This window comes from Glossina fuscipes, unplaced genomic scaffold (genome assembly GCF_014805625.2).
Source record: "Glossina fuscipes isolate IAEA_lab_2018 unplaced genomic scaffold, Yale_Gfus_2 28, whole genome shotgun sequence".
Lineage (NCBI taxonomy): Eukaryota > Metazoa > Arthropoda > Insecta > Diptera > Glossinidae > Glossina > Glossina fuscipes.
In genome coordinates this window covers 12,971,436-12,995,382 of record NW_023998423.1, presented here as the reverse complement: position 1 = coordinate 12,995,382, position 23,947 = coordinate 12,971,436, and the positions used below count along the sequence as shown (strand labels likewise).

Below are 23,947 nucleotides of genomic sequence, written 5' to 3'. Positions count from 1 at the left end.
TGAAAGGATTAATTATTTTAATCCGTCAACTATCACTTGTTGTTTTTGTATCTTGGTAAATTTTTCCTTTTCCCCAAAAACTTTTCCCGCAGTTCGCTAGAGCACATCAATTCTGATTCTCATCTACAATTGATGATATTTACGCACATATATAAAAAACTTTTCGAAATGAATTTAATTAAATTTCAAATTCCTAGTGCACCTAAGCATGTCCGTTTGTTCATCTGCGCATTTTTGTAGTATCTGTGAAAAAAGTTCTTCCGTTCGCAAATACGACGATATCGTTTACAAATTTGTAAAAGAATTTGAAAATGAGCGAAATCGGGTAAAGGACACATCTACAACATACACACGCCTATATGATAAACACTATAAACACTTTCGTCTTTCGTATTTCTGCTATTTACTCATAAACTACAACTCATATATCATGCAAATTTCGACTTTTATTTTGAAAATAGCAAAAACCAGCCGTTCCCAAACAATATTCTGGAGTAGGAAAGTTTACTTCGTTTCCTTTTTTTTACGATCGAGTGTAAAAAATTCGGTTATGACCGAATATAATTTTTTTACATGTTTTTATAGGCTCAGTAACAACTTATTTATGGTAAAATTGGTTAAGAGAATTTCTAAAACATGTGTAAGAATTTTGATATCGGAAGGGTGAATCTTTTCGGCTTTTTCCATTTTTTTCGCACTTTATTATTTTTTTGAATTTCATCCTTTTTGGAGCATAAGAGTTCACGAAATGCTTACCGTTTTTGGAATTTATCTTTGTATATTGCGTTCTACTAAAGGTTACTTTCCCGTTTTATGAGGTTATGTCATGAGATTATGTTGTTTTTTTTAATGTTGCAACTTTTCGAAGACTATTTTCAAGGAATCCCAAATATTTCAAAAACTATTGAAATATTTCTTTGCTTTTAAGTTGACACTTGTGGGTGCGGGTTGCTTTCAGTGCGCGATCCTTCGATAAAGCTGTAAGGAATATGTAGAATATTTTTGGCAGTAGACGGTCTGCCCACTTCATTACTAACTGCTTAGAAAATTACTTACAAAAGATTGATAAAAGTTTCAAATAATTGAAAATGATCTTGGGTAAGGGATATTGATTATGAAAAGTCTTCTTGTGGATTGTATTTACTTGATAGGGCGAATACAAATTCAAATATGAAAATGCTCGCTTAACTGTTGTAATAATAAACGAATGAAAAAGTTACATATGGCTTAGAACGAATCTTGGACACTCAACCACTCAAATGAATGTGTGTGTAGCAAGAAGTAAAAATGTGAGAAATGTTAGCGTGTGTCAGTGTTACAAACGGGCGGGCAGATTGCCATACGCAATTCCATCAATGCGGAATTTTACACTGGTTAGTAAGATTTACACTACGTGCTGTCTTTCCATGGATGTTATAGCGCATTACATACGAGACGACGAAAGTGATATAAGTATCCTTGGATTATTTTATTTTCCAATTTATTTAAATAAAATAAAAGTCAAGATAACACATAAGGTTCTCCTGCTATAAAATGACAATAACTATTGCGAGGTGCGCGAATGCTAGACGACAAAAAACAAATGATAGCATATTGTTTGTTGTGTGTGTTTGTTTGTTTTAAGTTAAAGCAATTCGGTCTATCAGTCTGCTGTGTTTGCGAATTCGCCGCAAATACATTGACACTATGGCGCATGGCGAAGAGAATGTGAATGAGTATGGATGCTAAATATATATAAATGAAGCAAAAGTTTCTTTCGCACGTCTATAAAAGCCATTCGATGATTTAGTGAAAACTCAAACGATCAAACGATCAACTAAAGAGTAACATAAGAAATCCTCGTACACATCAGGAATTCAGTTTCAAGTTACAGTTACACGTCGCTTGCTTGCTTGCTTTTGTTTAATTTAGCGTCAAATTATTTATATAAAATACAAAAAAATCATATAAAATATAGAAAAATATATAGAACAAAAGTAGAAACAAAAACAGAAAGAAATTTCATTAATGTTTGATCAAAAATTTGCACAAAATTCTTCTTATGATGAAGCCATGAGTGAGGCTTAGCAAAATAATTAAACAAAAAAAAAATAAAAAAAAAAAAAATAAAAAAAAAAAAAAAATAAAAGAAAAGAAGAAATAATTAATTGAAAAGAAAAAGTATTTGTCGCGAGGAAAAAGCGTTTAAATAATTTTTATTCGATATTTCGTTTTGCTTAAAAAGAACCCTTTTTGGATGGGCGTAGTTATGAAAGTAAAATTGTTTCAACCGTTCGCAAGAAATACTCTTAAGAAGGTGCCGTTAAAATTGAAAAAATTGCAAATATATTTTATGTTTAAAAATTTATCTAAACGAAAAACTTTATTAAAAAGCAACAATAAACAATTGACACTAGTTGCGTTATTGTCATCGTCATCTGCAACTTCATTGGCAATAGACGCTGTATCCGATATTGAAATTGAATATTTTAAATTTGTGAGAGTTTAGTGCAGTTTATTAAAGAGGAGCTTATTAAACGGGAATCAAAAACTGCGCTGGTCGTATTACATAAGCAATTTAACTTCGAAATAAAGTATTTATTGCCTTATATAGCTTAGAGGTAAGTGAAGACGCGCACTGAACCTATTATTTATTGGGAGCATCAAAGGGAGGAAGTATTTCCTCTTTGTAACAAATAGATTATATTGTTCGAGATCTGTTGAAGATGATCTTCAGATTACTTCTCAGATTTTTTGAGTTAATTTTAATCAACTCCCCGGCGTATTTATTATTTTGATTATTATCTTTATACCTTTCTTGCAAAAATGAACGGTATCCTTATATATATATATATATATATATATATAGAGTTCAGTTACATAATTTAAAGCGTATGTATGTGTAAGGTATAAAATTTTGTTGCTGAGTTCTTTATTGAAAGGCATTCATCGAAAGAATCGCCCCTGAGTTCTACAAGACTGCAGTATTACGGCTACTTGCGTTTGTCTATCGATTTCCGGATTTGGGCTCACTATCTCTAGTCATTTTTTTAGAATCTTCAGTTTTCATTGGATTTTTTGATTATTTCTCATTTATATTTTTGTCATTTGATCAGAGGTACATTAATAAGGCGTACATTTTTTTTCTTTCTTTTTTGTCAATCATTACGATATCTGGTCTATTATGAACTACTGGCCCTTTAGTTAAATAGTCATGTTTTCGGGGTGGGTATTTTTTTCCAAAATAAAAATAGAAACGCAATGACTTGTTTTTCCAGCTGCGGAGTGCGTGCGTCCTGATGAAAATGTTTAATAATTTTTGCTGCTTGGCATCCAGATGCTGGGCTAGCACTTTGCACCATAGGATCTCTTACCATTGATTTCTCATGCATATTACTCTATTTGATACTATATAGCAATCGAAAGTCCTTCTATTTATGGGAAAAAACTATCATTAATTAATTGAAATTCCGAAGCTTGATCTTTGCCATGTAATGCTTTAGCTTTCTATTGATTTATATTTTCGTTATTATTATTATTATTATTGATATTATTGTTTTGATTATCTGGCACAAAATATTTATAACATTTCGAAATATACGTCACAAGAATCTTTGTTCCATTAGCTGTCATATGTTCTTTAAAACTATTAGATTATAGGTCTGTTCATCCTCGTGCATGCACTTTTCTGGCTACCTCCAGTTTGTCATGGCTGTTAGGTGGATTATATATACACTAAACACTGCACTCTCCTTTTTCTATCTATAATCCTTGCTTTAAGTAAGAAAATTATATGTGATCGTGACTGAATCCTTCATACCCATCATCATCCTAAACAAGGCAAAAAAATGAAGAGACTAAATTTTCATGTTCATTATAGATGGGGAGCAGGCGTGGGTGATTTTTTTTTATCATCAATACAAAAGTTTTTGTCTTATAGCCATGTGGGCGTTATAGACGTGAGCTTGGTATAATTTAAGTCATTTCGAAATTCTTCTGCAAATTTCTATGTTTTCATTTTCACTAACAACGGGATGTTTACAGGGACAGGCGGACATGTTTAAGTACATTCAAAATTTTAAATTGGCCAAAAACTTATTTACTTTAAGGGTTTTCTTGCTTGTTTCTCCCCCTTAAAAAAGTATTGAAAAAAATTAGATTATGATATACTATAATCGGGTAGGCGTGATCAATTTTTTCGAATCTGGTACAGATGCGACAGCATCGGCCTTGGAATGTGCGTTCCAATTTTTTTACATTTATCTGCTTTAGTTTATAAGTAATGAGCAAAAAAACAATTTTGCAATATAGAGGGGTTCCCAGTTTAGGTGATGCTGGGTGATGAGGGAATGTTCTTCGACCGATTTGGCCCATTTTCAATACCAAGCTACGTGCAATGATTTGCAACATTTTTGCCATATTTGAAGTCAACGGCTTCATTTTTGAAACCAGGATCTTTGCCAACACGGAGACGGACAGACACACAGACGGGCAAGCGAACATGTTTAAATCGATTTAGAATTGGATGCTGATGAAGAATACATATACTTTGTGGGATCTCTGATGCTTCTCTCTGGTCGTTGTAAACGTTTAAATAAACTGAATATATCCCCCGTCCTTTGGTGATGGGTATAAAGAGGGAGTACGGTGGTACAATCCGTGCGACCATTTCGTGGTACCATTCGTAGAAGTTATTACAGTAAAATCTCCTACAAATATTTGAGAGAAACATTTAAAAGCAGTAGGGGGACCGGGAAGTCATTTCTGCGCCTATCGATATTCATGAGCTATTTATCAGAATTCCGAGCAAATTCGCGTTAGACAATCGAGAAACAGTCACACATTGTTCGCTAACCAATCTTGGTCGAAGGTCCAAGAACATTTGCTGCAAATCGGTAAAGTAAGCAGAGCAGATGTTTGTGTCTGTTCGAAGGGGGGAAAGCCAAAAATCGACCCATCACATGCAACTTATTGCGTTAGCGGCACAATACCGAAGCGTGTTTTGATCGTGTTATCACTGGCGATGAACGATTGATCGTCTGCGATAATCCAAAATGCAAAAGGTGCTGCCTCTTTCCGAGTAAGTTAGGTTTACATCCCAAAAAGGCCCGTTATTATGCCATCGGGTTTCTATTTACTTCGATCACATTACAATATTTTCTAAGTGAGAAAAATTGATCTGTAGAGAAACGTCATTACTCTCTCCCTAATAATTTCGACCACGGGGACACTACTTGCAATGTCTGTTGGAGTAGAGATTAGTATTTATTGACATAGAGTTCCTATTTTGTTCGTTTTTAAAGCGCTGTGAATTCCAAGGTAAAGGGCTGCCGAATAAAGTCAAATCGATTTTACGTAAATAAATGTTCGATTAATGAATTAAAGGGAATGTTTTAATAGAATTACCGATTAATTTCACTAAATGCATGGTAACTATGAATCAACATCGTGTCATCGGGTGAAAATTTTTAACTAATAAACTTCGTCGTCACGCGTATCTCCCAAGAGACTCTGATGAGTTCAGGTGCGAAGAGAAAGTACATAAAACGTCACAACAAAACTCCGACAGACGCAAGGGAACATATAGAGCGTCTATGGAAAGATTTGAGAGTAACGACTTGATTTTTAGTTTTATTATTAAAATGTTATGTAATGTTGTCGTTAAACCCTAATTGGTAAGCAATTAATAATATTTTGAGACTGGATCTTAGATACACGGTCCAACTTCTTTATAGTTCGATAGACTTTCCTTACATTTGCATTAGTTGGTAATAGTACTTAAGCAACATTCGTCGGAAAATGAAAGAAAGTTTCTTTTACTTGTTATGTTTGTATTGCAGAATGAATCAGGAAATGGGACTTGTCTGTGTTGTGTTTGTCGTCTCTTTTGGAAAAGCACATTAAAGGAACGAGCGTGGGTTTCATTAGCGTAAGATATTTGCTAGACTTTATCGAGTCTTTGTACATATGTCCCTACGTCCATATATCAACTTGTTTTTCGTAGCAGGTGCAACAGGTTACAATGGTGTGCGGCAATTGTTTTCCGTCATGCTTGTAAATCGAGCTTACAAAGACTGTAATCATGAAACAATTTCCAAACCAAATATTTCGGCGCATGAGTAATCTAAAGGGAAAATTTATGAAATGTTTTGTTAGCCTCTTGTCAAACTTGGGGGGAGTTCGTATTAGCTCGATAGCTAAAATTGATCGATATGCGTTATAAGATGCTTGCATTTTTTAAATATTTATTGTAATCAATACATAGTTTTATAGACATATCGTTGTTTAATAATTTAATTATTGAATATCACTTCCACTGCCGATTTGAATTTAGCTTTGCTTTTAGTATATACTTGAAGGGAATTTTAAAATTTCTTTTCATTGACAGATAATATGTTAATACGTTTTACAAACACTATTTTTTATTCATTAATATAGTTACGCATGTGTACATACATTTCACTTATTTTCTATTTTTTACATAAAATGATTAGAAGTATGTCAAGTAACATAATATTGATAAAAAGAAAATTAAAAACTTAATGGCGTTAGGGTCATTAAAGTGTGAACTGCGTAAGTTTACTTCAGATATTGTCACGTACGTAAATGCTATAAATATTAAAAAAAGTCTTATTGAAGGGGAGATATTGCTTTGGTTAGTGACGAAACTTGCTATGCCTATTTGTGCAGGCGCCTTAGGCTCGACGTTACATTTGATCTTGTGTTCATATTCCGCCTGAGTAGCAGAGTAGGTAAGAACCGCGACTATCTAGTTGGTGTTCGTAAGTTTAAATCTCATGTGCTGCAGAGTTCTCTTTACTCGAAGCTGCAGTGAATGCTAACTAGGCATATAACACTAATTGATTGTGCGCACACACCCACTAGGCTGTGGTCACCGCGTTACATGAAAAGTGGACAATTTCAACCTCAAGTGCTGGAAAGTTGTGTTTGCTCGTAGCTACGGTGAGAGCTGACGAGGTAAAAGCGCTGACCTTTAATGCTGTGGCTACCACCTTCTTGTGTTTTTGTTTTCTTTACGATAGTTACCGTGTTATACGAATAGCGGACTTTAAGTCTCAAGTGGTGCAGAATTCTCTTTGGTCGTACTTACAGCGAATGCTGGCGAGGTGAACGCAGACTCTTCAGGCTGTAGCTACCGCCTTCCTATTACTTTCTTCACCTTTCTGATGTTTACCGTATTGCACGAATAGAGGACACCCTTGAATGATCGGTCATATCAAAAATATATATGTTTATATATATTCATTACCTTTAAGATTCAACTTTGAATTTGTGATTTAACAAGAAGCGCAAAACACAGAAACAAAATTCATCAGACTAAAGCCGCTAAGAATGCGGTTACGAATAGAAGAGTGAATAAATTAAACCATTTCCGATCCTAGAATATGGCCGGCATAAAAGATAAGAAACTTATTATCGCCTATAGCACGTCATATTTTTGAAACGACGTAATAACGAGCGTTGTCGGTTTGACTTGAACATATACGAATTACGAAGAATTGCTAAACAATGGCAGAGATAGTCAGATAATGTGTTGCGCCACAAAGTAATCCATAAATCATTTAAAACGGATCATGCAAAGCAAAAAACAATTGCCATAGTAAAGTATGTATTGTGTTCCATCATCTTAAACGAATACTAGGATAGTTGAACGAATTAGATTGAATTAGAATCACCGCTACTAGTTAGATAGCGGATTTATTAAATGATCAAACACTTGTATTATCAACTATCGCGAAGTATTAGAAGCAAGTTGAACTCCAGCTAATATACATAAAAATAACACAAAAAAAAAAAAAATAAAACCAATGAGAACAATCACAAAAAGAAAAAGAAAAAAACGGTCTTTGGAATCTTTATGAAAAGAAAAGACGACGACGAGCAACAACAATTGAATACATATATAGATAATACAAGATTTGAATACATATCGCTCTCTGTTAAATTTAAGTGACGATTATTATTATATGCTAGTGGTTGCTGATGTTGTCTATGTTTTGATTATATACGAGCAAGAAAATAATAAAAATTTTTAAAAAATAAATAAATATTTTATGCTTGTTTCTATTGTTGTCTTTGTATTTATTTCTTATTTTCTATTTGCATTTTATTTTATTATTATTATTATTTTTTTTTTTTTTTTTGCATACACTGATGGACCATCCTATAGCTAGATATATTTAACGACATTTCCAGTATAAAATGCGAACTCGCAGCTATTTTCAAGTTTTAGTACACTTCGAAACGTTTAAAGTGATACAAGGTGCAGAAAAGTGATAAAATTGGGGGGAAGAAAAAAGTAACAAAAAAAAAAAATAATTCAATGGAATTTCATAAACCATGGCTTTAAAACGAGTATTGCTGCCGCCGGTAGTCGTTCTGTTATGAAATCGCTTTGACAACACGCACATTGATCGCATATTGCACAACTTTTATTTTTGTTTTATTTTTATGAAAACGAAAACGACAAAAAAAAAAAACGTGAAAAACTAAAGTAGGAATTGCTTACCTATCGTACGCTAATTAAAATTTTTTTCGTGATTTCGCCACCTGCGCATGGTTAATATTAAGGGAAGTGATAAAATTGTATGAGATTTGTGCTGCATCACCTTTGAATTTCTAAACTTCTTCTCAGTGATTCATTTAGAAGAAAACGCACGAGCAGAGCTTTTGAATTCGCTTGCGTTTCTCGTTTATGGAGGTGTACGAATTCGCGTCTTCAAAATCTATTTCGATAGAGATAGTAAAGCTGGAAGAGGTCTTATTAGGTTAGTCATTAAAATCGCGTAAATTTTTTTTACATTTGTTTGCTCGCCGAATGTGAATGATTAATATGATCCTTGTAGAAATCATTGAGTTAATGAAAAAGTGAATTATGTTCCTATAAAAACTGAACATGACAAGTCCTAAGTACTCATCTCCAACTTGAACAATAAGGAGGAAGGTAGTCTAAAAGAAAAGCTCGATACCTTAGTGAAACACCGCTTGAAAAAAAAATATATATCTGATCATCGTCCATGAGCTTTCCTATGTATTGTTACAGTCGATACCATATGACGACTTAGAGCAGTAACTTAACTATGTAGACGCTTCGCAAAGCCAAATTGACTCTGTTGGGCCGGTTTGCTATAATGTAGATGTGGTCGCAGTGAAAATAACCTGTATTATGAGATGTTGAAGCGAAGACCTATGTTTTCGATAAATGGAGTGGATTGTGGCTAGCAATTCAACAACTTTCAAATTTCACATTTGCTCATCATAAATTGGGTAAACTAGACTTGAAAGCTTTGAATCATTTTAAAACAATCACCGTTTGTTCCTCATTCAAAATCTTAGCAAAAAAAATGTCTCGCCATTGCTTCATTTCTATTTTTTAAGTGATTGCATTAAAGGGATTACGAATGGGGAGGGGAAGGAGAAGAAAAGAAGACTTTGTGAAAAAGATGCTATAACACACAGAGCTCAGCATTTCATAACCAAAATTTTCCCTTTAAAAGGGTCGCTGAATCTAACGCAGGTCTTTTTTTCCGTCACTCGTCTGCTATAATATTGAGAAAATCAATCAATCAACGCTTACTTACTTGCTTCAGGTAAAGTTAAAATGTTTCATTAGGAAGCGAACAAAAGGTGAAGAAGAAGAATGTTTGAAAGAAGCCAAACTAAAGCTAATCGTATGCATACTTTTTCGCATTAAGATACCGTTATACGACTGTATACAGCAAACAAAAAATTGCATGAGATAAGTAGTAGAAATATGTGACTTCATAATCTGGCATATATATATATGTCTACATACCTACAGTGTTAAAATATAAATTACTCGAGAGATTAAATGACATCTTTCAGTAGTTAATTTGAATAAACTTAACAATAAGTAATTGATAAATGTGAACTAAAAATTATAATTATGAAAAAAAAAAAAAATATTATAAAATATATTGGCTACATTTTTTAAAATAAAAATGTTAAATTGCGTGAAAGGTGAAAATAATGATAGAAATTTGAATTTGTTTTTTTCTTTATTTGATTTAATCGTACACTAATTATAGTACAGAGTGTATTAAGTTAGTGCGGTTGTATGACGCATTTAGAAAGGTTTAATAAGACAATCTTGCCTTTTGTCATATCGATCGACTTAGAACCATTTTCTCCATCGATTTAAACTTGTGTGTCTGTCTATCTGCGCGTCAATCTGTTTGATGACTGCCCTTGTTCCATAGGCTTACAAGTCGCAATTTTTAAGATATTTTGACGAAATTTTGTTCACAATGAAATGCGTGGGAATTTTTTTAACGAGCGCTTGCCATATTAAGTCTTCTTTTGAAAAAAAAAAATTTGCAGTTTTTAAAATTTCTCAGCAAATATCACTGATGAGTGAAATTATTAAATTGATGGGAAGAAAATTTATTAGATAAGTCGGTTTTTTAAACCACTATCCTTATAACTGCTCCTACGAAATGTAAGTCTTTATAAGTCAAAAATATTTAGCTTTTAGTATTTTATGGCAAATATTGGTTTTTGATAGAAATTTGATATAAAAATTAATTGTATGAAATTTAGACCACGTAGGTCTATTTTCAATTCTCACGCCAAAAAGTCTCATTTTTACGCTTTGCGGTGAAAATACGAGAAGAATAATAAGGTCTTTGACAAGAAAGTTAACTTGGATCCTATCACTGTGGCCACTGTCTTGGGCTGACTGCGATGTAAAAGTTTTCATAAAAAGTAGGTTTTCCGTGAAACTATGGCATACGTTATGGTATTTTACCACGAAAATGAATAATGATTTGTATTAGGCAAAGTGATCTAAAGTATTTAATATTCAGCCTTAATCGATTATAAAGATTTCATTATTAGTTCAAATGATGAAATCATGATTTTCTGCTTGATTACTGGAAAAATTTTGGATCACTAAGTAACAAAACACCAATCCGGCTGCGACCGAAATTTTTATCTTGAAAAAGATTAAAAAGCGAAATTTCTGCGTTTGTAATCTATTTTTATGAAGTATATGTGAACATTTTAATCGTTTGTCTCCAGTCTATGAGTAATGAGTAAAAATCCAGGAAGCAGAGGGATTTGCAAGTTTCGTCCCTCCCGCAATTCGACTCGTTTTCAACACTAACGTGTAAACACTTCTAATCTTCTTCTCAATCTTTTCGTTTTTTTCTTTCTCTATCTATCTTCTTCTTTGCAATCAAGAAAATAGTTATCACAGAAACACAAACCGGCTGATGGAATACTTAAATCGATTTAAAATTTGATGTTGGCCAAGAATATACTCATTATATGGGTGGTGAATGGTGGGTGTATATATGGTCTATTTGACCCCTAAGACGTGTGTTTAGCGTTAATAATCTTATTACTTTGTAATGTAATTGAGATAATTTGTATGTAATTTTAACTTCATTGTATGTTTTTCTTTCAATTTGCTTCGTGATGATAAGAAATTTTTTAAAATCGTTTTCACGTAAATTCTACATAACACGTCTTTATGGAATCTTTCATCTGCTTTTGCCTTACTAGAGAATAATTAGCAAATATGCATACGTATCATTTATTATTAATAATGCAGCACACAGAAGAATTTAAGATAGATTTAACTTCTATTTCAATGATTTAAGAACGTTCTGCAACGGTTAAATCTTCTGTCGGTCCGTCTGTCCATCTTGCTTTCTTGCAGGCCTTAAATTTTTTATATGTCTTGATGATGCTTGGTACACTGGCTTGTTTTGATTTAAGGAACAACGTCATTGAAAATTGTTCGGGTCGGACCACTTCCCATCTAACACCCTAAATTTTATGAAGATCTGAAGTATGATGCAGAGTTCTTAATGGTGAACCATTATAGTATTTTTTCTTGTTTATTATTATTATTATATACAAAAAAAGTTTCACAGAATACAAGAAAAAAAATGCAAAATAATAACGTGAAGGTAAAACCTAAAATATATTCTGCAAAGACTATACACTCGAAATCAATACAGGACTCCAAGCCTGTGTGTCCTTTCTTGAAGTTTCTTCGCTTTCTTAACTGCTGTGGATATTGCTATGCTAGATAGATACTTCTGAGTAAATCATTCACAAACCCAAGCAGGTTCCTATCGTAATCATAATAACTTACAGGCTTTAAGAAAGCAAGAAGAAAAGATGAAAAAATGTATTAAATTTAAGTTAAGGCATCATGGGTAAATAAGGAATTTTTTTCATAACACCATAATGGCTGAATAGAGTAAATGCTACTACCTTTGAGCACAAGGTCATTTTACTGCGAAAATAACCAGGGCACGTTCTAAGGTAAACTGCATTTTTATAAAGTACCGTCTTCTAGAGTAAGGTGATGGGCGTCTATTTCGTAGCAGTCTTCACACGGACTTCAAAAAGAAATAATAGAGTTGTAAATCATGCACAAAATGAACAAACAAAATATATAATTATTGGTGGTGACACAAATACTGTGCGTGACTTCATCAGAGACTAATTGAAATATTCATTGAAATTAATGCAAATTAAAACTAATCTCTTTAATGTATCAATTAATTGTCTTCTTATCGCTCATTAGTTTCTTCGAAAGAACTATTCATGCCTTATTGGGTGCAAATTGACTCTCGACCGAAAATCGCAATAGATTTACGGATAAAAGGAAAGCCTTATGCTGACGTACAGATTATCCAAAAGACTTGTATTGGAATAGCAAAAGCACTGTCAGTTAAAAGGTTGTGATTTGAATATTCTATCTCCAATTGTCGCTTCTTGCACTCACAATAGTTATCGATTAGCTAAAGGTCTATTTTAACCCGTCGTCTTTGCATAGAATGATATAAACCTTTTTGCAATGGGAGCATATTAACAAACAAAAATCGTATGTATATTCGGTTGGTTCCGAATCTCGCTTATGCATCACAATTGAAAACATTAGCACAGGTGCCTTTAATTATGAATATAAAAAAGTAGGTGAAGAAAAATTTATCTTCCATCATTTGATTCACTAAAATAAAAGCCTAAATTTTTTATATAATTTATTTTACTCACTATTCGTAAGTTGCAGTGGAAGGAACAATGTACGTGATGTAGATTTTTTATCGCGCAAATGTAATTAGACGATCATAATATAAAATATTCAAATTGTATTTTAGTTCATTAGCATGCGACGAAAATTTTGTGAAAAAATTACGGTGTTAAACCGACCTAACTCTAATACCTAACTCTTTTTTTACACGGCCTTTTTTAGGCGATTTTGAAACAACACGTCTCATCAATGAGACCAGATACACTATTTTTACATGCATTTCTTAATCTAACATAAGAAGAAAAATAAATTTTTTTTTACCACTAATTTTGATAGAGTGTCATGGTAAAAAATAATTGCGGATGTACTGTGATCAGAAGTTTGTCGGTTTATGCTCACAGGTGGGTTAGTAACTTGCTCTACTTTTACTTGTCCGTTAATATCAAAAGAAATTCTTCATTTCAGTCCAACCCGACAGTTGTGCTAGACATACCCGACAAATCTACTGATGATAGATCCGTTTTTGATCCCGTTCGTAATAAACTTCCACGCTTGGTATCATGAATAGTTGGGGAACTAATTTTTATTCCGAATTTCAATGTCAATTTTTATATGTTATACGTATTTATGGACTGAATTTTCACTGCACTTTAATCATATAATTGGTTTTCGTAATAAAGTTGAATGGTTTTTGCATTTGTACATATGTAATGTGGACTACGTTATTACTTTTTTGCACGGTTTTTTTAAAAAAAATATGTAGAGTTTTTTCCATCTTACACGATTTTTAAACTTGTGGAAGCTATCGCCAAATTTACCATGAGTCGCATGTACTTTTTTACATATTTTTTTTAAATGGATTTCTAAGGAAAGCGTGCATCGTGTTAAAAAAAAGGTTGGATATGTACACAATTATTTCCAAACTAAACTACAAACTTAAAATTACTCCGAAATCGTAGCAGTATGTGGTCTTGTAAGTTATCAATTCCAGCTTCTCTTTATTGTTTATATTTGAAAACATGCAATCGATTTGAGTCTGTCCTAAAGGAAAAATGTGTCCAGCACACCGTCCCGTTTACCGCTATTAATTTAGAATTAAGGCACTTACCTTATCGTGCACTACTTTGCAAGTGCTTTTATGTGATACCCATATATGGCTGGTATTGTGCTCAAAAAATTAATCTTCCACGTTGTAACGTCCACGATATTTAATGCGGAACTAAGACTCTTTTTCGCACACCGTAGTCTTCTCTAAGTCATTTTATTTGATACCCATACCGACAGTATTATGATAAAAAAATTAATTCGCCGCATTCGTGACGTCTATCATATTTATTTTAGAATTAACACATTTTTAGGCCGATAATATATTTTTAATTTGAAGAATGTACAAAAGAAGTTTAAACATTCTGTCTTATCTGCCTTGTGATTAAGGAGCATGAAACCATAAAAAAGTGAAAGTAAGAATGTTTAATCTTTTATAACTTTATGTGGGTACAAGCGACTTTTTTTTATTTTTGGACATAAATAGAAGACATTTCTAGAAAGTAAATGTGGAACATTTGAGCCTTCTATCTTTCATAACTTGTGAATAGTGATCAAACACTTGGAAAAAAGCAGAATTGCGTTCACAATATGCTTTACGCGTGCTCTTGCTACTTTGGCTCATTGTCAGTACCAACCCGCGTGCAGAAACTTTCAAGGTCTATACTTTCATTTTTGCGATCAGGCGCGAGTGTACAACACATACCACACAGGCACACAGACAGCTAGACATAGCTTAGTCGATTCAAAATTTGATGCTGAACAAGGATATGTACATTATACGGTCTTTGAAGCTTTCTTTTGGATATTGCCAACCTTATCCTCGGCATCTTTCGCTGGTGGATATAAAAATGTTTTATTCCTCTTAAACCAGACCTGAATCCTTTATCCATAAAATTTGCTGCTCTTCAATTCATTGTCTAGATCTGTAATCTAGTCGAAGTGAGCAGAGTCAGATGAGTAATGTATTTCAACGTGGACAGGTCATAACACAACAGACAGTTGATGTACATCAACGCAAAACTGTTAGAAGCAAAAAGGAATTCAAGTAAGAGAACTTCGTTTAAGTGATTTCTCAACTAGACTGTACTTGCTTTTGTTTTGTGGCTGACTGTATCTTTTATTGACCGATTTCTTATGCCATTGGCAATGAATTGAGCAGAATAATAGAAATTTAAAAGGCGCACTAATTGAAGTTCAATATATCGTTTGCTTTCGTGATGAACGTAAATGCAGGCGGACTTACATGATTTTGTCATGTTAACATAACAAGTAAATTAAGAATGTTTTAATTGCAGCTATTCATGACGAAGAGAACATTTTATGTAAGGTGCTAAATTAGTAAAATTTGTTTACATTTGCATATAATGGATATTATCTTAATATATGAACATTAGGATGGATTTGTCTCTAATATGCGAAGCTTCTTTATTGGGAGATTTTAACTCATTGTTCAATAATTCTTATCGTCTCTAACAAAAACTTGATATCATATATAGAAAGTGCACACATTAAATGACACCTGTCAAAATTTCAGGTCACTTAGATCATTTCTTTACGTATTACAGCGGTTTGGGTGAACACTCTTTTTTTTTCAAATATTTTGTGTTCATTAAACAATGTTTCTTAAAGGAATAAATACCAACTCAAATGCAAGATGGACTTGTGGAGAAGTGGAATGACAGCCCCTCTAGACATCAATGATGTCAAAAAACAAATAAAACTGTTGTAGTTCACCACGGCCCACCCTACATCACTTCGCTTAATACAATTCTTCATATGACGACTTTTCCAAATAAGGCGTTATACGGGAAGAGGTCAAAAAAGCGATCCGGTCTGAATGATTTTCAATCGATTTCGTTCTTTGATCGAACCACGGCATTGCAACAAATTTCATCAAAATATCTCACAAATTACGGCCTGTGGGTTGAATACAAGGATACAAGACAGACAGATGGACAAACACGCTTATATCGATCCACAATTATTTTTTGATTCGATATATAAAACTGAGCCTATCTTAACTTCTTCTAGGCGTAGTATACATCTAAGTAGTGTAGTGTATAAAAATTATTCTTGATGATTGGAAAATGAAGTTTCCACAGAAAGATGGCATTCTTATGATAACAAAAGGTAGTATGCTCACTATCTTGCACCAAAGTTAAGGCAGGGAAGAGACGTTTTACAAATGCGTACCAAGTTTGTTCATGGTGCAATAATACCCCGAGTCGCAAGTCGAATTGATGTTCCAGTTGCCGTCAGAGTCAAAGAATTTTGCGAATCTGGTCTCCGGCGGGTACAATGTGTTTGCAAATCTCATTAGGATGCTCCAGGAAACAAAGTTTGAATTAAATCTTGAGGTCATCCCAGAAAGTGAAATTAAAATATTGAAGGAGCTTTGAATTGCTTCTCTTGAAGGAGACGAGGTTCATCAATGAAATTGAACTTACGAAGAAAAAATCATAGAAACTAGTGACTCATATATTAAGTTGGCTGCCCATTGCCCGTTATTAAATTCGTCATAATACGAAACATTGAGCACAAACTTCGCACATAAATTAAGGCTAGTACAATATGCTGCACTGTAGCTGTATAAAAATCCACAGAGCATTTTACAGATATCGACATTAGCGTCAATGCAAACAAATGCTAAGCTAAGAAGGCAGATATCTATTGAAGGTGATATGGTTGCTTAACTCCTACACGTCCGTTTTCATAGTTTGCCATAAAAAATTGATAATTTAATATTTTCCTTATGTTTTTACCACCAAATCAGTCTATCCACGAGGGTATTTAATTTCTCTTTAGGACATTCCTCCTTTCTTCTGTTAATAATTTTGTTTGGTTATTTTAGTTCGAAATTATATTGAACACGACTTTACCAAATTGTTTAGTTTGTTATTTTTTCATTAAATATTTATATTATGGTTATGAGATTCAGATTCACTACTCTTTAATTAATTGTACAGGGAAAATACCTGCATTTAATGCATTTAATGATTTGAAAAGCAATTAATATAAAATATAAACTTTAGAGAAGTGTTCACGTTAAGTCAATACTTCATAGAGATTCACATCTCGGCTTAATTTTCATTATCATACGTTTGAGAAACCGCTTAACATCACATTTAAACGTCATAAAAATTATAAAATAAACACATAAAAAAAAAAAAAGAAAAGCAAACGAAACAAAAATAGTTACAAGTCATTGCAACGAAAACTTTCCAAAAGCACGCAGATGGTTTGCCTATGTAGGGCTGTTGGAAAAATCATGCCGCAAATAACATTGTTTCTCGCGTGCTAAACGAAGTGCTACATTGTCGCATCAACTCGTTGAATGATGCGTTGCATGAAACAAAAAGAAAGAAAAAAAAAAAAAAGACAAATTCGTGCATTTTCTCACGTTTTTTTAGAACAAATGGGTTTAAGACATTTCTCGATATTGAAGGTTTTTGGAAAGCTCAGACTACGCCACTTTGCCGTGTCGTGTGACATTGCGTTTGTACGCGCTTTGCTTGCAAATCATTTCATAGCCCATCACTATTAACTTTAGCAAGTAAGAACATTATAGTCAAGACCCACCATTAAATACCCTACGCCGAATTGTCTAACAGAATTCTTATTTTTACTGTAGGACAAAAAATTATATTTTGTTTCTATGTAAAGGCATATTTTTCATGTGCGGGCCCAAAACGCAAACTAATGTTGCACAAGTTTGATCCTTACATAGGGCAAGATCCAAAAATAAAATAGGTAGTCCAAATTTTGTGGAGTTCACTTTGCATGAAATTACTATTATGGGTTAATTTTTATCACCACATCTTCACAACTTCAGTTTTCGTTGTAAGAGAGGGGGTTCAAAAATTGCTTCCGCCGGGTCCAAAATTCTTACATCAATTTAGATTGTCAAAAATACTATTACTTAGCCAATTTTCCCGACAAATTTTGAAAATTGCATGTTGTTTCGCGTAACGACTTCTTAGAATAGGCCGTTATATGGGAAGTGCTCGAAAAAGTGGATCGATTCGAACCATTTTCGTCTTTGGGACAAAACACATCACTGTACCAAATTTCATCAAAATATCTCAAAAATGGCCACCTGTGGCTTGAACACAAATTTATAGGCGGACAGACGGACAGACAGGCTTAGACCATTTCTGATTATGATTTTGAATCGATCGGTACAATAAACGGTGGTTCTTTCTTAAACTTCTTATATAGTAAGGATATCAAAACGTGAATTGCCGTAGTCCAAATATAGTCAAATTAATTTTCTGCCGCAAGACCTATTTATATTGCACCTACTTTCGTCAGTCATAAAAATTAAACGTTTGTTGCCAAGGTGAAAAATAGAACTATTAGGTCCAAGTTCGTGGCAGATAATTTTTATCTCAAATTGTTGTCTTGACTCAATCAACATCATACAATATTTATTTTCCTATACAGAGTTTTTTGTCTGTGGTCAGTTAGAAGTTAAAAAAATAATTGGTTCATATGGGAGAGAGTTGAAGAAATAGACTCATCCAAATTTTCAAATTTTGCGTCTCAATTAAAGATGTATGTGCGAAATGATCGTAAAAATTATCTGATTTAACCACGTAGTGTTTGTCCCTACGTCCAAACACATCGATGTATCATACGCCATAGAAGTATCGAAGAAGTTAAACACAAAAGTGCATTCTGTAGGCGAAGCGTTAGGGCGACATACTGACGGAAAGATGGCCAGACAAGCTTAATTAATTCGGTAAACGACCAGGATATAAATCAATAAGTGTAATCAAAGGTGAATGTACATATAACACAAGTATAAACACATCCCGACCGGCGGGTGGTGTAGGGTAAAAAAAATCGTATGGTACACCAAAAAATGATTCCGTTTCATGTGCGGCTTGAATGCAGTGTGGCCTAGCATTGCGGATTGAAGATTTGATTCATTCCCCTTTAATTCCATTTAAAAGTTTATTATTAACGGTTTGATCTGATTCCATTTCTTCTTTTCTTTTTGCTTTTATACAGATCTCTTTGGTCTTATTTGAGTTCGTTGAAGCCTTCAGAATGGTGGGTATAACGGTGGAACCAAAAGGTGGCCAAGCGTGGACATCAAATAATCCCATGATTAAATACATGTTGAAACAACGTGAACATCATGCTGGCAATCAAAAGCAAGACTATTCACATGTATTTCGTAAGCGTACAAGATTTGAGATGTTTCGCTTGGCAGCCATAGCGATGGCCATAGAATTTGCTTACGCAGCCGAGACCTCATTTGTGTCCCCGATATTGCTGCAGATCGGCATCGATCACAAACATATGACCATGGCTTGGGGATTGTCACCTTTGATTGGTTTCTTTGTCTCGCCTCTATTAGGCTCCATAAGTGATCGTTGTCATTTAAAATGGGGCCGACGGAGACCAATCATTAGCTTACTCTCATTTGGCATATTGTTGGGTCTGATTCTGGTGCCTTTCGGTAAAGATTTGGGAGTTTTGCTGGGCGATGACAGTTTTAATGTCACTACGACGCTAATACAAAGCAATTTTTCGGCCCAAGAAGTTAGTGCTGCAGCTTTGAATAGCTCTTCAGACGGCCTGGGTACATTCTCTAGTCATAAATTTGCTGTAGCCCTCACCATACTAGGAATGGTTTTGCTAGATTTCGATGCTGATACCTGTCAAACGCCCGCACGCACGTACCTTTTAGATATGTGCGTACCCGAGGATCAATCGAAAGCTTTAACAATGTTTACTTTATTTGCCGGAGTAGGCGGAACTATTGGCTATGCGATCGGTGGAGTTGATTGGGAAACCACACAGATTGGTAAGTTGAAAGTACGCTTCCATTTTGCTTCAACTTCTTAAAGCATACTTTCATTTTCGAGGTTCTTTTCTGGGTGGTAATGTGCAGACAGTATTCGGTTTGGTCACTATTATATTTATTGTATGCTACTTGATAACGGTGACCACATTCCGTGAGATTCCTCTAGAACTGATCGAACGTGATGAATTGCTGAGACCTCTTTCCGATGCAGCGATTAAAAAGGAAATATTAAAAAATAAATCTGGAGTCTATTACATAAAAGAGGTAAGAAAAAAATATTACATTTTTTTATCCATCCCTATACAGACATTATTACTAGGAATTCTGTTAATTTTTTTAAATCAGACGTAACCATATACAGTAGAGATTAAGCAAATCAGCATGAAACATATGATGATGAGATTCTAAAATTTTGAGCTTATGTACTCCGTACAGTGCAAGCTGCTTGCTATTATGATTTCCTAAAAATGCAATGAATAAATGTAGCAAGTCCCTGAACGGGGTCTAGGCAGTTACGCGGCACAACGCTGTATTGGTTGTTAGGGGGATTTTATACGGCCTAATTTCTATAAGGTGGACTGTAAGTGCAGAGAAGAAAAGAAGTTCAAACCTTTTACACATTTAGGTTGCGAAGAAGCAAAAATGATACGTTACGTTAGGATCGAGCGTATGCAGGGACGTGGTTCCAATTTTCCTACTTCCTTTCGTCTACAATTCCGGACAGTAGTTGAAATAAGTTGAACTATATAAAATTTATCAGTGTGAAGAACTGTGTTTTCTTCCCAACGTACTCCTTCTACAAGTTAGCCAAGGTATTACCCATCGTTAGGGCTAACGAAAAAGTTTGATTGAATAATATCTAACGCACGGGACGACGATGGCAGGCACGTTAATTACGTTGTCCAGCCAAAGCAGATGGTCTCGTTTGCACAAAATGTTTCGATTTGTTCTCCATTGTTGGAATTTCCGTCTTTACTGCTTTAGTCCTTTTTCACTATTTTTTTTTTTTTTGCCGTCTTTAACTCTTTTAACAATTCCCGCGATGGTTTTTTATGTTCTTTCTTTTCTCATTTTCTTTTCAGACAAGTTCTCTAGAGTTGCATTCATCCGATGATTATCAAAAATACACCAACACGTATATGCAAAGTTATCAAAATGGTCATGCGGCAGGTTTGCCGGAAAAAAAAGATTTGGAATTATTGAGCGGTGACGTATGCGATAAGCCTGTCTCATTAGGTCAATATTTGAAAAGTATTTTTATAATGCCGCACTCCATGAAAATCTTAGCCTTAACGAATTTATTCTGTTGGATGGGTCATGTCGCTTATTGCTTGTATTTTACCGATTTTGTGGGTGAAGCTGTTTTCAATGGAGATCCCACGGTGAGCAGACGATTCTTATAAATTAATTAAATTATTTAATTAATTTTCTCATTTTAGGCTGAACCTGAATCCGAAAGTTTTAAACTGTACGAAGCTGGTGTACGTTTCGGTTGTTGGGGTTTATCAATTTACGCTTTATCCTGTTCCTTGTATTCAGTATCAGTTACAAAACTAATGGCTTGGATAGGGTATACAATTTATAGAACGCAAAGAGTTATATGAAATTTTTATTATTCTCTCTTTATTTAGAACGAAAGCAGTTTATATTATCGGTATACTTTACTATGGTGTGGGTATGTTGATCTTAGGTATTTGGCCCACAAAATGGGGTGTTTTAGTTTTCAGCACTTCAGCTGGTATCCTTTATGGTACTCTCTTTACTATGCCATACATATTAGTAGCTAATTATCATGCGAAAAATTGCGTAAGAATGATTTTTTGCACTTTAATATACGCTGTCCTTACATTCGTTCTTGTTTCTTTTCAGTTTCGAATTCATAATGGCGAGACTGTACCTTTGAAGCAAGTTCGTGGTCTAGGTACAGATGTGGCTATCATTAGTAGCATGGTTTTCATAGCTCAACTTATTGTGTCGTTGTGTATGGGTCCGATTATTTCATGGATGCAAACAACTTGTGCCATTTTATATGCTTCAGCATTTTTAGCTTTCATTGCTGCTGTTTCGGCTATGTTCGTTTTATATGTTTAATATTTAAGAGAAGATAGATATAACGAGAATAATGCGTAACTCTAACGCTTCATAGACTCAATCAATTTTAGATTTTAAATATTTTTTTTTTTTTTTAAATTTAAGAATAAATAAGTTTAATATTAACGATTGTAGTTAAATTTCATTTGAAGTGAATGCCAATGCATTTTCATAACGAATATTTCATGGGTCGTTGGTCAGCGAAATTAGAAAATCGATTCAGGCAACTAAGCCGATATACTGGCTACTAGATATCGAAATTTTTGTTGTTATTTTTGTACAGGAAAATTTAAAACAATGTTTTGATTTCTGTTTCTGTTTGTTCATCAAAACACAAACAATTTCGTTTAGTAAATTTCTACAACGAATTTAACAAGTTTTTAATAAAATTTCCAAAAAATATTCTTGATTCTACTTAGAAGAAAGCTGATAATTTCATTTTCTTATTGCAAAAATTATTATTCAAGTCATCATCTAAACTCAAGAGCAGTGAAATTCTTTGAGTGATTTGGTGATGCATACGCTGGATATAGCAAATAAATAAACTTTCATTCAAATTCTGCAAGGTGAACTTTTTCTTTTTTTGTAGACTAATAGTAGTAAATCTTTTGCATTCGATCTCTTATATAGTTGGAGAATAGGTAAGTTTCTTGCTCTTTAAATTTCGTGACTTGACGCTACATAGAAATACCTTTTAGGGTCCTAGCAGTCAGTTGCTTACATGCCATTTTTTTCCAATTCTTGTGTGTACATGTGTGTATGTATTAGGTGTACGAGCTGAAATTCGGTTTCATTTTAAAGCATATTCATTGTAAAGACTGCGGAATAGTTATTGATCCATTTCAGCATATCTCCAACTCTGCACAATCCCTGGTCGGCTAAATGTGATTCCATCGATCTGAACCAGTGCTGATCATAACTAAACGAGTCTACGCCGGGAACAGGAAATGTTCGCAGATAAAATTGAAGATTAGTTTCTAGCTTCTTTTTGTTGAAGACGGATGAAAAACTTTATCTTTTTAAGCTGAAAATTTTGGCACGAAATCTCGCAAACCGCTTTCTAATTGTTTTATAGCTTACTGCATTTTCACTCAAATCTCACTTAATCATTTCCTTAGCTTCGACTGTATATTTTTCCAGTTTCTCCGGTTCAAAGCAGAAAAAGGCCCAGTGCCGCAAATAACATTTATCTCTTTACACTTTGATATACATTGAACGACTGAAACTTATACCGTATAAATGCCAATGTCTAAACTATGTGTATTTACAAGGGACAAGGGTCAATTGGACCCTTTCAAGTACGTTTTTGTGATTAAACTTTGACAGTTAGTTTAAAACCGCAGTAAGTTTTTTTTGTAACAACTAAAATTCAACTAAAATTGCTTCAGAAGTCATACGTCATAGGTCACATTGTTACGTCTACGTTACAACGTGATGATGCGTTTTTAAGCGTCGTATCGAATAAGTCGAATAAGAGTAAAATTATTGCCAATAAATTTTGCGCCTAACTCTATCGACGATAAGTTCAAAAAATAGGGAGAATTTTAAATTACACTCACTTTACATTGCCAATGGATTTTTCTTTTCTTTTTTTTTTTTGGTTTCCTGCTAGTAAACCCTAGCAGGTTTTTAATCTATAAATTAGCGAGTGTTGCATGAATGTTGTTGTTGTCGGCTACTTTTCAAAGCTAATGAACAAAATTTGTATGAAATTCTATGCGAAAAATTGGATTTGCTTGTGCAGATGAATTGCAAACGCAAAGGAATTTTTACGATGATGAAACAATCGCACAATCAAAGGCTGACATGTTGTGCAAGATGGTACAAAGTAACCACACGAGAACAAATCAAAGTCGTATTGGCTATTCTCTGCGATCATAAACGTGATGATGTTGACGGGAGTTGTTTTCAAAGAGTCAAGCGGTTAGTATGAAATGTAATCTATGTCTTTAGCATGATTGTATGCGTGAGTCTATTCAATCAAT

General features: G+C 33.9%; 1 protein-coding gene across 1 annotated transcript; it reads left to right on the top strand.

Moving 5' to 3' along the window:
* Window positions 1-2,133: 2,133 nt before the first annotated feature.
* LOC119636238 (proton-associated sugar transporter A) lies at window positions 2,134-22,088 on the top strand. Its single transcript, XM_038031504.1, has 7 exons — window positions 2,134-2,600; window positions 19,070-19,871; window positions 19,933-20,135; window positions 20,954-21,253; window positions 21,311-21,441; window positions 21,503-21,677; window positions 21,741-22,088. The coding sequence occupies exons 2-7, from the start codon at window positions 19,109-19,111 to the stop codon at window positions 21,960-21,962; spliced, it is 1,794 nt and encodes a 597-aa protein (XP_037887432.1). The 5' UTR covers window positions 2,134-2,600; window positions 19,070-19,108; the 3' UTR covers window positions 21,963-22,088.
* Window positions 22,089-23,947: the final 1,859 nt, after the last annotated feature.

What these genes read in the sequence shown, in the direction of transcription:
- LOC119636238 (XM_038031504.1), top strand. Translation starts at nt 19,109, where the DNA reads ATGGTGGGTATAACGGTGGAACCAAAAGGTGGCCAAGCGTGGACATCA. An exon ending in TTGGGAAACCACACAGATTG is followed by an intron (nt 19,872 to 19,932) that starts GTAAGTTGAAAG and finishes TTCATTTTCGAG; the next exon opens with GTTCTTTTCTGGGTGGTAAT. An exon ending in TTTTCAATGGAGATCCCACG is followed by an intron (nt 21,254 to 21,310) that starts GTGAGCAGACGA and finishes TTCTCATTTTAG; the next exon opens with GCTGAACCTGAATCCGAAAG.